The 13927-nt window shown below is 50.6% G+C and overlaps 1 protein-coding gene across 10 annotated transcripts in view; it reads right to left on the reverse strand.

Moving 5' to 3' along the window:
* Positions 1–13927, reverse strand: part of CAMTA1 (calmodulin binding transcription activator 1) — a 325997-nt gene that overhangs the window by 137642 nt on the left and 174428 nt on the right. For all 10 annotated transcript variants that reach the window (XM_030017247.2, XM_030017244.2, XM_030017243.2 and 7 more), the window contains one exon: positions 3782–3853. In XM_030017247.2, coding sequence (XP_029873107.1) covers positions 3782–3853 — 72 coding nt within the window. The remainder of the gene's footprint in view (positions 1–3781; positions 3854–13927) is intronic.

Here is a 13927-nt window from a genome sequence, read left to right on the forward strand (position 1 = left end):
TGCTCTTCTATTTCTAGAAGTCAGGAAACTGAAAGAAAAAACATGACAACCCAATGTAGGAGAACACCACCACCTCCTTGGTCATGCTTCCTTCCCTCCGCTCCAAGAGGTCCACGCGGGAGGCTGCCAGCGCCCAGGGCTGGACCGCCTCCTGCAGCGACGCTCCACTGTTTGCTCGGCAATTACAACAGCTATTAAAAATCTTGAAGGTGTCTGGGGTAAGGCAGCATTTAAAATCCGTTATCAAGAAAGCTTGAAATGCCTCAGAAATGTAAAAGCCCTTCAGAACAGAGAGGAGGAGACCTCAGCCGCGGTGCCGTGCACAGCAGACCTGCCATCACAACCACTCCACGCCGGCCTGCGGTCGCAGTCGCTGCGCCGCAGCCTCTGCCTACGGCAGGGTAACTGCTCGTAGTAGCGACTCAGAAAAGTGCATTGGCCCACTGACGGTTCAAGCTGACCGGTTTTCATTTCTCATCCCTTTGACCAGTCTGCAGGGAGAAGGCATGCTGTGTCAATCATAAATGACAACGCAAAGTTGTTTACATAAGAAATCGGATACCACCATATAATTAATGGCTACAGCACAGCATAAATGCACAAGAGAGACTCCTAGTCTCTCTGGCTTGTTTGAGTCTTGGCCTGTGTGCTGAAAACGCTAGTCAGCGAAGATCAAGAACAATTGCATGGGGATTTTTAATCAATATCTAACCTGACAACAGGATTTGGAGGAAGAGCATCCTATAAAACACAGGCGGCATCACAGACTAATTGTATTTACTTCCTATTGACCAGAGACTCGCTGGCAGAGAGCTCCATGTCCCGGGAAGGTACTACACGTCTCTCTCAAAAAAGTGAAAGTCTCCCATCTGCCTCTGTGAACTAGAGTGCCAAACATTTTGCTAGAGGTTAATGTTAAATGTTGCCCTGTCTGTACCCGTTTTGGAATATCAAAGTCATGTACTGGGTGGTGTTGAAGTGGGAGACTCTGAAGCAGATGCCCAAAATGCCTTCTCCCTCTCTCCTCCTGGTCTCGCTCTCCCTAAATTCACCGTGGACCTGAACAGAAACATTGTGCAGATGTTAGAAAAGCGTCATCTATTCTTGGACGGCTCTTTTCTCTCCGGCTGCATAACCTTGAGCGCGTGATTGAAGTATGCCCATTTATGCCTGGGAGATGCTGTCATGAATCACAGACCCCTATTCCTCCCACAGCGAAGGCACAACGCGTCCTTGCTTCTGAATACCAGTTATACTACATCCACAACGAGATGTCCTGCACCACATTTTACAAATAGGCCCCTAAGAAACATACCTCCCATCCAACTCATCTCAATCCAAAGCAATCCTCGGAGCAAAGAAGACGCCTAAATGTCGACACACACCCTCCGAACATCAGCGAGCCAGACCTCAGGGCATGGGTAAGAAGATCCGATGGTGCTGCAATGCAACTCATCAGCTCAGGCTTGCTAACTGCCACAGCAGCCAGGTCCAGCAATACTTCTAGGTAGCATGCACCAAAAATGAAAAGGAATACAAAGCTTGCGATTAAAGATAAGAGGGGTGACCTACGAGGGTAGGACCTCTGTGGGGACAAGCACAGGCTGGCCAGCCCGCAAGGGAGCAGGCTCTGGGGACTGCCCGCGGTCAGGGAGCACTCGGGCTACACGAGCACAGACGGCTCAGGCTGCTGGATAACAGGTTGAAATCATGGGAAATTTCGTGACAGAACGACGGGCAAAGCTAGAAAATAGTCTCTCAAAGGTAACAGAAAAAGCTTTGCGGTTTGGGAGCGAACCTCCCTAAAGGTCACAGCCCAATTTGAGGTTGGAGCTCTGCAGTTTGATTTTGCGTCATCTGTTCCTCTTGGGATCTAATAGGAAGGACTCTGCTGCCTGCCCTGAATTTCTTCAGAAACGGGGGCCTGACTTAACTTTTTCAGTTCATGTGAAAACATTTCATGAGCCGAGCTGCCCTCCAGAGATGCTGGAAACCTCCCGGCACCCGTGGTGACTGCGCCTGCGCTGAGGGCTGCTGCTGACGGGGGGACCTGCGGCATCTTTCAAGCCCGTGAGGTACCGGTACCCTCCGAGCTCCGGGGGCAGCTGATGGAGGATGCTTCCACCAAGCCCCAGCCTGAACTTCTGTTCCTGAGTAGGCAAGAGCAGAAGAACCAAGTAGCCTGCTATTCTGCCTGCTGCGGTCCCCTCTGCCTTCCCAGGGACACCCGGGACAGACGCTGGCTCGGGAAGCACCGCTGTGCCGTGCCGGCAGTTATTCAGAGGGAATGCGGAGTTCCCTTTGAATTCTTGTGTCATGCTGTCCGTCACAGGCACTGGCAGAGATGGATGCTGAACAACCACGCGAGCAGCTGTCTGCCGCCCCGGGCAAACCGGACCTTAGGTTTAGAGGTTTTGCTCGGTTCGGCGCACTGAACTGTGAACATTTAACAGCTTCTTCAGGCGCACCTACACCCCGCTCCCCCTCTTCTCGCTGCATCCAACCACGGACGCAGGTCAGGACCACGAGAGACTGCGGGCAAAAGCGCTCAGCATCCGCAGGATCGATGTTGTCGTGCTGCATTTTCAGTGGAGCTGCAGCTTTCCTCCGTGGAGGTGAAATACTGCTCCCACCACTGCAGCGAAGCCTTTTCCCCTTTACTTACACGCGGCATTTACGTGCAGAGGATGCAAAGAGAGCCGAGACCCACAAAAACACCAGAGAGGACAGTGACATTTTGTGCACGTTCCCTTTGATTACGTGCACGGTGTGGGCACCGTTCTCTGTGGGTCGTGGGGCATCTCATGCAGCAGTGACCGCAGCAGCATCGTCTTTTGTAATATGGAAGTGCAATTGCAAAACTGGGGGAAAAAGGGATTACTTTCCCTTTGCTTCTTGAAACAGATGTCACTTTCCTCAGACCCGTTTGTTTTCAGGACTGCGGGGGTTTAATCTTTAAAACAATAATATTATTACAACATGTGTCAAATGCTGTTTTCCAACAAAAGAAAACAAATTGCTTCCGCTTTGTAAGCAATGGTAACCAGTCAATAATATAAATAGCTCCACGAACGTAGGGTTAGCATCTCGGCCCAGCAAACGCCCACCCTGGGCAAACTCCCGCACATGAACCCGAGCACACCCACCGCAGCCCAAGGAGCCTGGGGGGCATCAGACCGCTACCCCAAGCCTGCCGAAATAAGAGGAAAACTCCACTCGATTCCTCCAGGGGTGTCACTGTGCCCACAAGAGTGCAAAGAAAAATCATGGAGTGACCCCCAAAAACTCCCTTGAGACTAAACTCCCTGTCGGAGGAAAGCAAGACGCACTGCAAGGCTGGCCATAGGGTTTGCCCCAAATTCCAACAGAGCCACAGGGCTGATTTCTCTCCCACAGCATCACGTGCCAGTCCAGCAGTCAGCTTCCCAAGCTCCTGGCCCTGCCTCGCTTCAGAACGGAAAAACACGACCGAAAACCTAAAAGGCTTCAGAACAGGAAAACCCAACTAAAAACCTTCAAAAAGTCTCCCTTGAGCTGACTCTCTGTCTAGGGAACGTCTGAGCTGGCATCAGCTCTCTGTTTGCTAGAAACTTAACCAGAGAAAATACGTCATACACCCGAACAGAGACATGCAACTAAGAAAATCCCCCTCACCTCCAGACAAACAACATCCCCCCAAACAGTGAAACAGGGACCGTCGACCTCCCCAGCAGCAGCCAAACACAGCCCTACGGGCTCGACCGGATTACCCCCAGGAGAGAGGAATTTGTCGTCATCCTACCTGCAGAAGCCAGTAGCACCTTCTGTGAAACGTGGGGATGATGGAGGAATGGACGTAGCAGCCGTACAAGCACTAGGGACACAAAAAGAGAGAAAGCAGAGTCGGGTTAGCGAAGGAAACCATCGCCCGAGGAGGCAGCGCCGGGGACGGGAGCGGCGGCGCGTTATCCGCCACCGGAGGATGTCGTTCGGAAGTCGGTCCAGGGCTGGCAGCACACAACACCGGATTACAGCACCCCAAGGTTTTTATTTTTTTAAACATTGCTACAGGTTACAGAATCGCTCTGCTACCAGCCCGGCTGTGCCGGGGCCCTGCGTTCGCCCGCGGCTCAGCCACCCCGGTGCGGCCAGAGCGAGCGGAGTCTCCCCACGGTGCTCTGCATCCCGACACACACCACAGAGGTGGGGTTGGCTAGCTGCATCTTAATCTTTGCTTCGACATATTTTTATTTTTTAAAAAAACACAACACAAACGTCTCTTTTTCCATGGTTTACCACCTGGGTACGTAAATGGAAAATTTAGGTTTGTAAACGGAAAAAATTGCTGTCAGGTATTTGATACAGCAAAACACCAAAATACAGTTGCTTTTTTGTTGTCTTCTTTTTTTATACGAACCCTGCTTCTCTGATTAAATGAAATCAGTAAGGCTAAGGAATTCTTTCTGCAGGAAAAAATCAAATTTCCAGTACGTTAAACCTTTTCAACACCGCTGTCGGCTGGAAGCTAAGCCCAGTGCAAACCAAACACACAAAACTGGTTTTAATTTAAAATATCCCGGTACGATTCCTGTCCACAAGATTTGTTTATTATTAAGAAAGCAATATTATTTTCTGACTCCACTGGCTTTTAATATAGTGCACATGGGGGATGGGTGTGCATGTAATGATATATTCTCCCATACCGAAGGTGATTAGTTTTCCTTAAATGTGAGATTGCAGCGGCCCAGCAATCTGCTCGCAGCTTTCTTCAGGTATTTCCCCTGGCAGATTGCGGGCCACGTATATTTTAGGCACACCGGTATTGTGCCACGACGGAAGGAAAAAATACATAAACCCAACTGCAGGGGATTTTTAAGGGGAATTTCTTTTTTTGTTTTATTCCAGCGACTGCATCGGTTACGACAACCCTCACGATTAGCGTGCTCTTCACTCGCGCGCAGCCCTGTCTGCACCCTACCGGGGGTCCTCACCAGTGCGGGGTGCGGGAATCGTCACCAAGCACCCTCCCGGCAGCAGTGGCTGCAGGACGGGACGGCCCCGGCTCCGGCCGGACTTCAGCAAGACTTTAAACCGCATTAAGTGGGTCCTAAGTTGATGGGTACTGGAAAAACTTATCGCTAAATCACCATCCCAGCTCTCTCAAGTACCTGTTTCTGCAGACATGGGTGCCACGGCATCGATAGCGACGTGAAGGCTGACGCGTGGCATTGAGGCTTTACCCGTGCTGGCGGGGGTGACACACGCTCAGCGCCCCGGTGACGCCGTTATCCCGCCCGCACACCAGTCCGGTGCTGGGACACAGCTCCGTCCGTGCCATCCCCCCGGCGCAGGACGCCGGCCACGCGGCACGAACACAAAGGGGCCGGTAAATCTTCATTTCGAATCCTTCTGCCTGGAAGGCACCTCACAAACCATGAAAACTCTCTGCGAGGAGCAAGCTCGCCCGCCCTGACATCGTTAGCGAGCCCTGGAACGGGGCGAGCGCGGAGGCGTGGCGTTAAACGCGCGCGCTTACCGGCGAGCACGCGGGGAGGCTGGCGGCAGCGTCTCCTCCCCGAGATCACCGCTCACAAGGTCGGCCTGAATTAAAAAGGATTTAAGGGCTGCTGGCTGCTATCACCGAGTTATTTTTAAAACACAAATGACAAAGATTAATAATGTTTTTAAATGTGTCAAGGGTACATTCCACACACAAAAAAAGCAGGGAGGAAAAGGAGAGGGGAAAAAAACCTGCAGAAAATAATCCAAAGGAAAGCTTAACGTTCAAATCCCACCACTCAGCCTGGGGAAAAGCAGACGCCGTTTGTTTAACATAATCCCTGACAGCCACTCCTGGCTGCACAGCACCGGCGGCGGCCTTAAAAGGTCTTTAGTGTTCGGTTCTGCTGACTCAGAGCTGGTCCTCCCACCTTGGTAGGTGCAGCTTCTCTCACTCCCACCAGCTTCCCAGCAAGGATGGGAGGGCTGGTCTGGAGCATGCAACTGGAGGAGCCTCCGCAACACCTAGGAACATCCACAGCGCCTCATGCAGTCTGTATCAACATATACCAGCACAGCCCCACGCGCTTCACAACCCCGATTCGCTGTGAAGTCGATGGAAACTTCACCGTGATTAAGACCAAAAATAATGGCAAGCACTAACGCTGAGCTCCTTGCAGCTCGCTGCATTTAGTAGGTCGGAAAGCTGCTCTCTCTCTCCAGATCTGTCTCGCATATAATTCTAGAGGTGTCAGTAACGAATCACATAGAAGCATCCCACCTCCACAAAACTGGTTTTCAACATTTCAGCAAACCATTAAGAAAGTCCTAACGGTTCACAGAATTTACAAAGCATCCAGAATACAGAAGTGATTTCTTTTCATTTTTCTTTTCTTTTTTTCCCCCACGTGGCAGGACATGGGAATCTGGTTCTGGGTTGATGGATGTTCTAACTTGGGCAGCTGGGATGAAGGAGACCCCTCAGGTGTAAGCCAGCCCCCCCGGCCTCAGAGAGGCAGAGGGAACTTCTTCACGGGCACTGCGTGCTTGCACCAAGAGAGAACACAGCTGCGGAGAAACGCACTGCGGTGGTGTAGGACAGACCCTGGAAACCCAGCTTCTGGAGTAAAGGCAAAATGAGTGATGGCGGCAATAAAAGCTACATTAATTTTCAGATAAAAAGGCATAAAAAATTGTTAAAGAGATAAATAGAAACCTTAGAAATCTGAGCTTCATTGTTCTGGAGGATTTTCACGGTTAATGAGTTAAGCGCTGTTAGATGACCTAAAATCTAAAGTTTGATAGCACGGTACACGTGGGTTTACAGGGAGAGGGTGCAGAGAGGCGATTTTCCTGTGCTCGGCTCCACTGACCCCCGCACCCGACACGGGGCAGTGACGAACCCCTCTGCCTCGCGCTGGGTCCTGGCTGCCAAACGCCTGGTCGGCACCCGACGGCTCGACACACAACGCTGCAACTAATTAGGAGAACGGAATTACCTCTGTGGCTGGCCTTAGGAGACAGGTAACCAGGGCACGCTTCATGCCTTTAGCTAAAGGAGTCTTTAAAATGAATTCTAGCTCGAAACAGGCAAAAGGGGTTTCATTAGCTGGGTTTTTTTTTTTTTTTTTTTTTTTTTTTTTTTTTTTTTTTTTTTTCTTTTTTTTTTTTATCAGGGAGGTAAAAAACGCGGAGGCCTGTGTGTCTGTGGCTATGTTAATGCCAGGCTGGGCGCTCAGCCAATGCATTAAGTGAAATCGAATTCCTGAAACCAGCTTTAATCAGCAGATTTTTAAGGTTAGAATGACTCTCTCCTCTGGAAGGCTTGCCAAGGTTAATTCTGTCCTGAGCAGGCTGAATTAATGGGCTGGACAGGGGAGAACATTTTTTTTTCACGATTCTCTTTTAAGTTTACAAAATCTCCAGGAGAAAAGAAATGGCATTTCTGAACCATCTGAGGAGAAACGCCACTTCAGCAGCTTATTGATTTCTGTTTGGAGAACAGGGGCCGAGACGTGAGCGGCCGTCACCTCCGGCGGGAGCCACGCGGCCTGTGAGCTGCCATCCCTGTCCCCATCCCTTCATCCAGCCTGTCCCCCGGAGAAGCCCCGCGCAGCACCGGCCGCGGGAGACGGATGCCAGCCCGCGGGGATCGCTCCCGGTCCCCGCTTGCCGCGGCGGGACAGGGACGCCCACGGCGGCGGCGGCACAGTCGGCGCGCCGCCGTCGCCTTTTGGGGAGGGATGCGCTCGTCCTTGCAAATTACACGGTGTTTGGAGACGGAGGGTGCGCAGAGCACCAACTTTGTCCTGAAACCCTGCGGCAGTGGGGGACCCCTCTCTGCGCTGATAAACCAGCCGAGAGCAGCCACCCACGCAGCCCCCCCCCGCCCCCGACCGCGAAATCCATACCTGCCTCCTGAAGTTTGCAGCTAGAAGAAACTTTTTTGCAGCCCCCGCGCTGCTCCCGGAGAGCCAGGCCCTGCCAGCTCCGCTTCATCTCCCACCTTTTTAAAATCGACAGATAATTAAAGAGAAAAGGGCCTTCTCTGGACAGACCGGGAGAGCTGTGCTGTGCTATTACAACTGCCTACCTCTCCATTTATATGCAGTCCACATCTTGCATTATCAAACTTCTGAAAACCAGAGGGGCGGGAAAAAAAAAAAAATCAAAGTATTAGTGGTTTTTTTTATCCTGAGCTCCTTAAAGTGATTGTGGCTTATTTAAAAATAATACAATAATGCTGAGGTGTTCTTCCTTAACAAGAACACCTTGGGAATGCAAATAGGAAAGCAAGAGAATCAGAAATTCAAGATAGGGTTGGACAGGCTTTGCGATTCTTCTCCCTGGTGAGTTACACTAGTGGATATTTAAAAAAAAATGAAAACCGACTAGATTTTGTTCAGATTTTCACACTGAATTCCCAATTCCCTTAATAAGAAGCTACATCAATCTTTAGAGAACAAACCACCTAAGACCTGTGGCTCTAAATTATTAAAATATACTCGAGTGATTTTATGGTGTAAGGCTTCAACTTCCAATACCCCAGCAGCCTGCAGACATCCAAGCAGGATCCGTACAGGTTATTGGGGAAGAAGGACCGTGCCTGCTGCCCACGGACTTTCAGGGAGGCAGGGCTGGCCCGGGCTCCTCGCTCGGTGCCACGGGCGCCCACTCCCACCACGGTGCCTTTCCCGAACAGCAAACCCCCCGAGTGCAGGCCACCAAAGATGTCCCCTTCCTCCCAAAGGGTAGCTGGCTCGGCGTCCCTCTCTCCCTGCCAGCCAGTTCTGCAGATCTTCCTCGTTTCTTTTGGAGAGGTGGAATGAACCTGCTGGGAAAGGGCACGCGTTCCCTGTGCAAACCCTAACAGCTCGGGATTTGCACTGAAATCCCCAAACAAATAGTCTTTTCAAATGAAAACGCTCATGGCAACAGCAGGAAAAAATGCCCCAAATAACGGCATCTGACTACCAGACAAGTGAAATCCAAAACACGGTTTAAAAAGAAAATAAAAAGAAAGCCAGCATGAAATCATCAAAACAGGAGATGTGAAATTCCTTACGAAAAGGCTCCTGAATTGCGCAAATGCACCCGCAAAAGAAAAGGCTGCTGCCTGCAGCCACCTGAGGCGCGGCAGGAGCTCGAAGCCCACGTAGAAATGGCCACCAAACACCCCAAGGAGCCCGACGCGAGGGAACCCTCCGGCCCCAAGAGCTGCCCGGACGCGCGCTCCAACACGCGCTGGCTTCTGCCTCGTCCCGCTCCGAGATGGCGCGATAAGCAAAGGCAGGCACATCTCTGGAACCTGGTTCTGGTGCCGACTGCCCTAAAATTGAATGTTAACACCTCCCATGGCCTGCAGCAAGACGTGAAAACCCCTGATAGGAACATAATGCTGACATTTAACAAACGAGGGACGGGGGCAACGACTGCTTCAATGGCAGGCGACGCCAGCAGCGTGGGAGGACAGAAAGCCATCGCCGCCGCTCTTAGCTCTCATGGTGGTGTTGAACAGTGCGTGCTCAAGTCTAGCAGCTAATCACGTCCCTGTTACACCACCGTACCGCGCGGGATCTCCTTCTGTAATTACACTGATGATTTCAGAGCTTCTCCACCAATTTCCATCGGGGAACGGCATACTGCTTGCAGTGGCAGCACTGCTGCCGTGGATCAAATCTCCTGGGAAAGCCAAATGAGGCGTTAGGTTCATTCTTCTCATCATCCTGATGATAGGCTACAGGTCTAAATTAGTGGCTGTATCTGAGCCCAATCAAGCTCTGCCCTTACCCACAGCCTGCCCGCTACCTGCGCAGCCATGCAGCGCAGGAGGAAAGGTACAAGGTAGGAACTGCAGCCATGCAATAGCATGCAGGCTGCATCTGGTACAGATTTCTCAGATGTAGAAGGGAAAATGGAAAAGCAGCTTGTAAGTTCTCATCTCAGCGTCCTTCGCTGCAGTAACCTGCGTTTCGGAGATACCAGTCGAAACGCAGCAATACAACCCACTCTCCCATCCCTGCCACAGACATTGCCATTATCTGTTCATGTAGATTCCACTGCTATCCCGTTCTTTTCACCAACTTTTTCATATCCCAGCAGAGACACTACCCAATCTTTTTGAAATCGATTTCTCTGGATTTCATACAAATCACGATCAGAGGAGTTCATTAGCTGATTGTAGTAATACATTTGTTTCACATGTAGGAGCCATCTTCCATCTGCGTCCATAACAAGTGCCCTCAAAATTCTCTGCCGATCTTCTCCAACAGGGCAGAGCGCGGTTGGAAAGGCAAGGCAACTGAAAACCTCGAGTCTCTAACGTGAGCTGCCTCTTGGCTACCAAATTAGCAAGCATCGGGGAAAACCCTCAAATTCTACATGTATCACCTCTCTTTTCAAACGGACCTGAAGCAAGCGCCCTCCGAGATCGGGTTATCTTGTAGCAGATGGTCCTTCCTTCAGGACAGGGATGCTAAAGCCACGGACACGTTCCAAATCCATTTAAACATCAGATTAGGCTCGCCCCTGTCAGCCGCAGGAGCTGGGAGACAGCAGCGGCTCCCGCCTGCTCCATTAATCAAAATTCAGCGAGAAAAGCCAACGTGCTGCTACAAAACCCCCTGACTTGATGCCAACACCACGCACAGGGAACCTAGGGCCATCAATCTTACTTCTCCTCCCCCGGCAGTGAGACGCTGCCGGGGAGGGGGGAGCAACGATGGGGGCTTGGCCAAGCGAGCGGAGAAGCAGGTTTTTGACAACTCTCCCAAGGCAAAACGATGTACAGTGACACCAAGTTGATGGGGACGCGACAAGAAACCAACCTCAACAATTCTTTGTACAGATCAGCCCTGGTTCAGCCTTTTAAAATTGGGAGGTGTTAACTATGGCTGAGCCCTGCAACACCAACTAATCACCCAGGCGGGGGCAGGCAGGCTGCACCCGGAGGTCTTATTTTGATCTAAAAAGGGAAAAAAGTGTCATAACATAGGGAGGCATCCAAAATTTCCTGTTACTGCAGCCAATCTTCAACTAAAACGCTGCTAAGCATGTTTTCTCACTCCTGATCTTAGTGAAACACAGACATTAGACAGGTTTGGACTTTCCTCCAACGCCTATAGATAGTAACTTTGATTCAGCAAAGCGCAAAAACGTGCTCAGATCTCAGCGCTGGACTGATCTGCACTGCTGGCAAGGCTCGCCTTTTATCGATGTCAACAAAACTTAAGCAATTGCTTATAGTTTGCCAGTTTGGGCAAGGAGTCCCTACGTACTGACAGCACATCTCAAAAACCACCTAAAAGTTTTTATGGGGCTGCAAAATCCCAGAGAACCTGACCCTTCATTTCTGGGCTACAGCTGGCACAGCTGCAGCCTCACAGCTTACCTCTGCAGCATCGGGACATTGCCCACCGTGCAGGCATTCAGCCTGGCGCAAGAATTTTGGTTTTAATCGTACTGGCTCTTTTTCTGATGTGTTTCAAACCCTCCCAATGCCCTTGATGTCACCAGCAGTTATACCTAGATAAGGGTTTCTGGATTGAGCCCAGGGAGCTCATCTGATGGCTAATCATGGGAGGAGAGGTTACCGCAGCCTCAGAATCTAGAGCCAAGCTCTATGTGTCGCAGGACCTTGTCACTTCTGGCAGCTTTTGTTATCAAATATTGTCCTGTTTACCTCGGGACTTGTTAGAAAGCAATTTTTGAAATGTTCAATATTTAATGAAATATTTAAATGTTTAATGGGCTCTTTTTCAAACCCTCTTTTCCCTCTGTGGAGTTCCGAAGTCACTGCAAGGATTGCGGGTTTTAACTTTCCTACTGTTAGAAAGGTTTTTTCTAACAAAGTTGGCTAATTGGCAGAAATCTTCGTAGATGGGTACCGATCTTCAGTGCCCCAAAATCTAAAATTTAAGTTTTATGCCTGCACTCCTACGCTGTATGCCTGACAGACCTCCCTCCACCCTCCCAACCTGATCCTCAGACCTTTCTTTACCATAGTCCTGCCGCACAGACTACGGCTCTTCACCTGAAGACTTCTCACTCAGATCCCTGCCAGCGACTCCCGTCTTTGGCATGCTTTGCTGCGCCTTCCTTACATGCAGGAAGGAGAGCAGTCCCTAGAAAGCGATGTATTTTAGCACCTTCCCTTGATTTTTCCAGTGAGCGCTATTTCCTTTAGGTCTAGTCTTTAGACTCTCTATGTATTACGTTGATGCGTGAAAAAGAGAGGCGAAACTGTGTTCCCTGTTCAATGCTGAAGGATAGCGACGTTTCCGCTTTTACCATATACGTGGGGGTTTTTTTCCCTAGTCCAATAAAGCCGGGTCCGGCAATTTGGCGCGCTGCTGTCGCTGAGGTTTGCCGCACAGGCGGCACAAGGAGAGGTGCCCCGTTGGAGAGAAAGAGGACGGAGACTCGGCGGTCCCGCCTCGGCAGAAACTCCCGCCGGGTTTCCCACCCTGCCCGTGACGATGCTAACGGCGTGCAGCCACTCTCCTCGCAGGGAAGGGCTCGGCAGCCAAAGCCCCCCGCACATACGGCCCTGCGCAGAGGTTCAAAGCCCACCGCACAGCCGGGCACCACCGTGTTCTTCCCATCAGGCTTGCCGCAAAGGAAAAGTTAGGCAGAAACGTTATTACGAATCCAGCGGGGCTGTCACGCAGTGGGTTAAATCATTACGATAACAAACCAGTCGGTAACAGCGTTTTCCAGCCTGCCCAAACCGCTCTTTTCTATACCTGGTCTTTACGCTGGTAGCCTGTGTTTTCAGTAAGAGCATTTACTGCTGCTGTCCACCGGCTATTGAATCCTCCGGCACTTACCCATCGATCTCCTACCTACAGCTCAAAAGCCAATTACAGTCCAAGGTCAAGCCTTTCTGCAGGTTGTTTATGCCCCGCGCAAGCCCCTGCCTCTCTCCGACCGAGGGAGCCCGGACACGGGCCCGGCCGCCAACCCATTCGCCATTGCCGGCGAGGCCGGGCAGGCGCAGGCAGCGGCAACGTGGAGAAATTCGCCTTTCCGTGACGGCGAGAAGCACGTTGGCTTCCTGACCTTCCACCGCAGACTACAGCACGCTATGCGCCAGCTATCAAACTCTTAATTTTTCATACTGGTAATTCTTTTAATAAGAATTCTTTAAATATTTATGAAAAGAAATGCGTGAGGCCAGCTCAACAAGAAGCGATAGCTTTAATCTCAGTATGCTCTGCAGCGATCCTGCCTGCTGCTCTGCAACAAGAGAAGTGACTTGCGGAGCCACCTAATCCCCCGGTGGTGGAACTCCAGCCCTGCTGCAGTTGGTGGGAATTTTGCCATCGGCTGCAACGTGGCAAGGGTTTCAACATCTTTCCTAAGTCGCCTAAACCATGTCCTGCACTAAGTCACAGCATGGAAAGCACAAGGTGCTGTTTCTCCAAGAAGTGAATGTCAGACAGCGTCTCTACAAGTGCAAAATTTGATACGGATTTTCTGTTATTTGCGACGCTGTCAACTGCAAGACGAATCAATAGGAACTGCCCACCCTAGCCTGCTACTCTATTCCTCAAATTGGTATTAGCCACACACTTGCAATTGGGTTATCCTTGAGTTTTGACTACAACTAACCTCATAAAATCTTTCATGAATTCCATAGGAAGCAAAATCCACAGCCCGGTCCTGCTGTAGGATCATTGGTATGCAGCCCCGCACACCCATCTACAGTAGCTGCCTGTTCATAAATGCATATTTCTTTATTAATATGGGGATACTTTAATCTCAGTCTAATTTTACCTTTAGGGAAGCTATATCCCGAGGCTGCCAGGAGCTAAAACCCTCCAGATGCAGCGGTGTAATTTGTATTCAAAGCAGCAGGTCTATCTGTCAACATGTTTGTCTCCCCTATCTGCCAACTCTTATTTATAATCCCATTCAGATTAATGAATGACAGTAGTTCTCATCACAA

Source organism: Aquila chrysaetos, chromosome 6 (genome assembly GCF_900496995.4).
Source record: "Aquila chrysaetos chrysaetos chromosome 6, bAquChr1.4, whole genome shotgun sequence".
Taxonomy (NCBI): Eukaryota; Metazoa; Chordata; class Aves; order Accipitriformes; family Accipitridae; genus Aquila; species Aquila chrysaetos.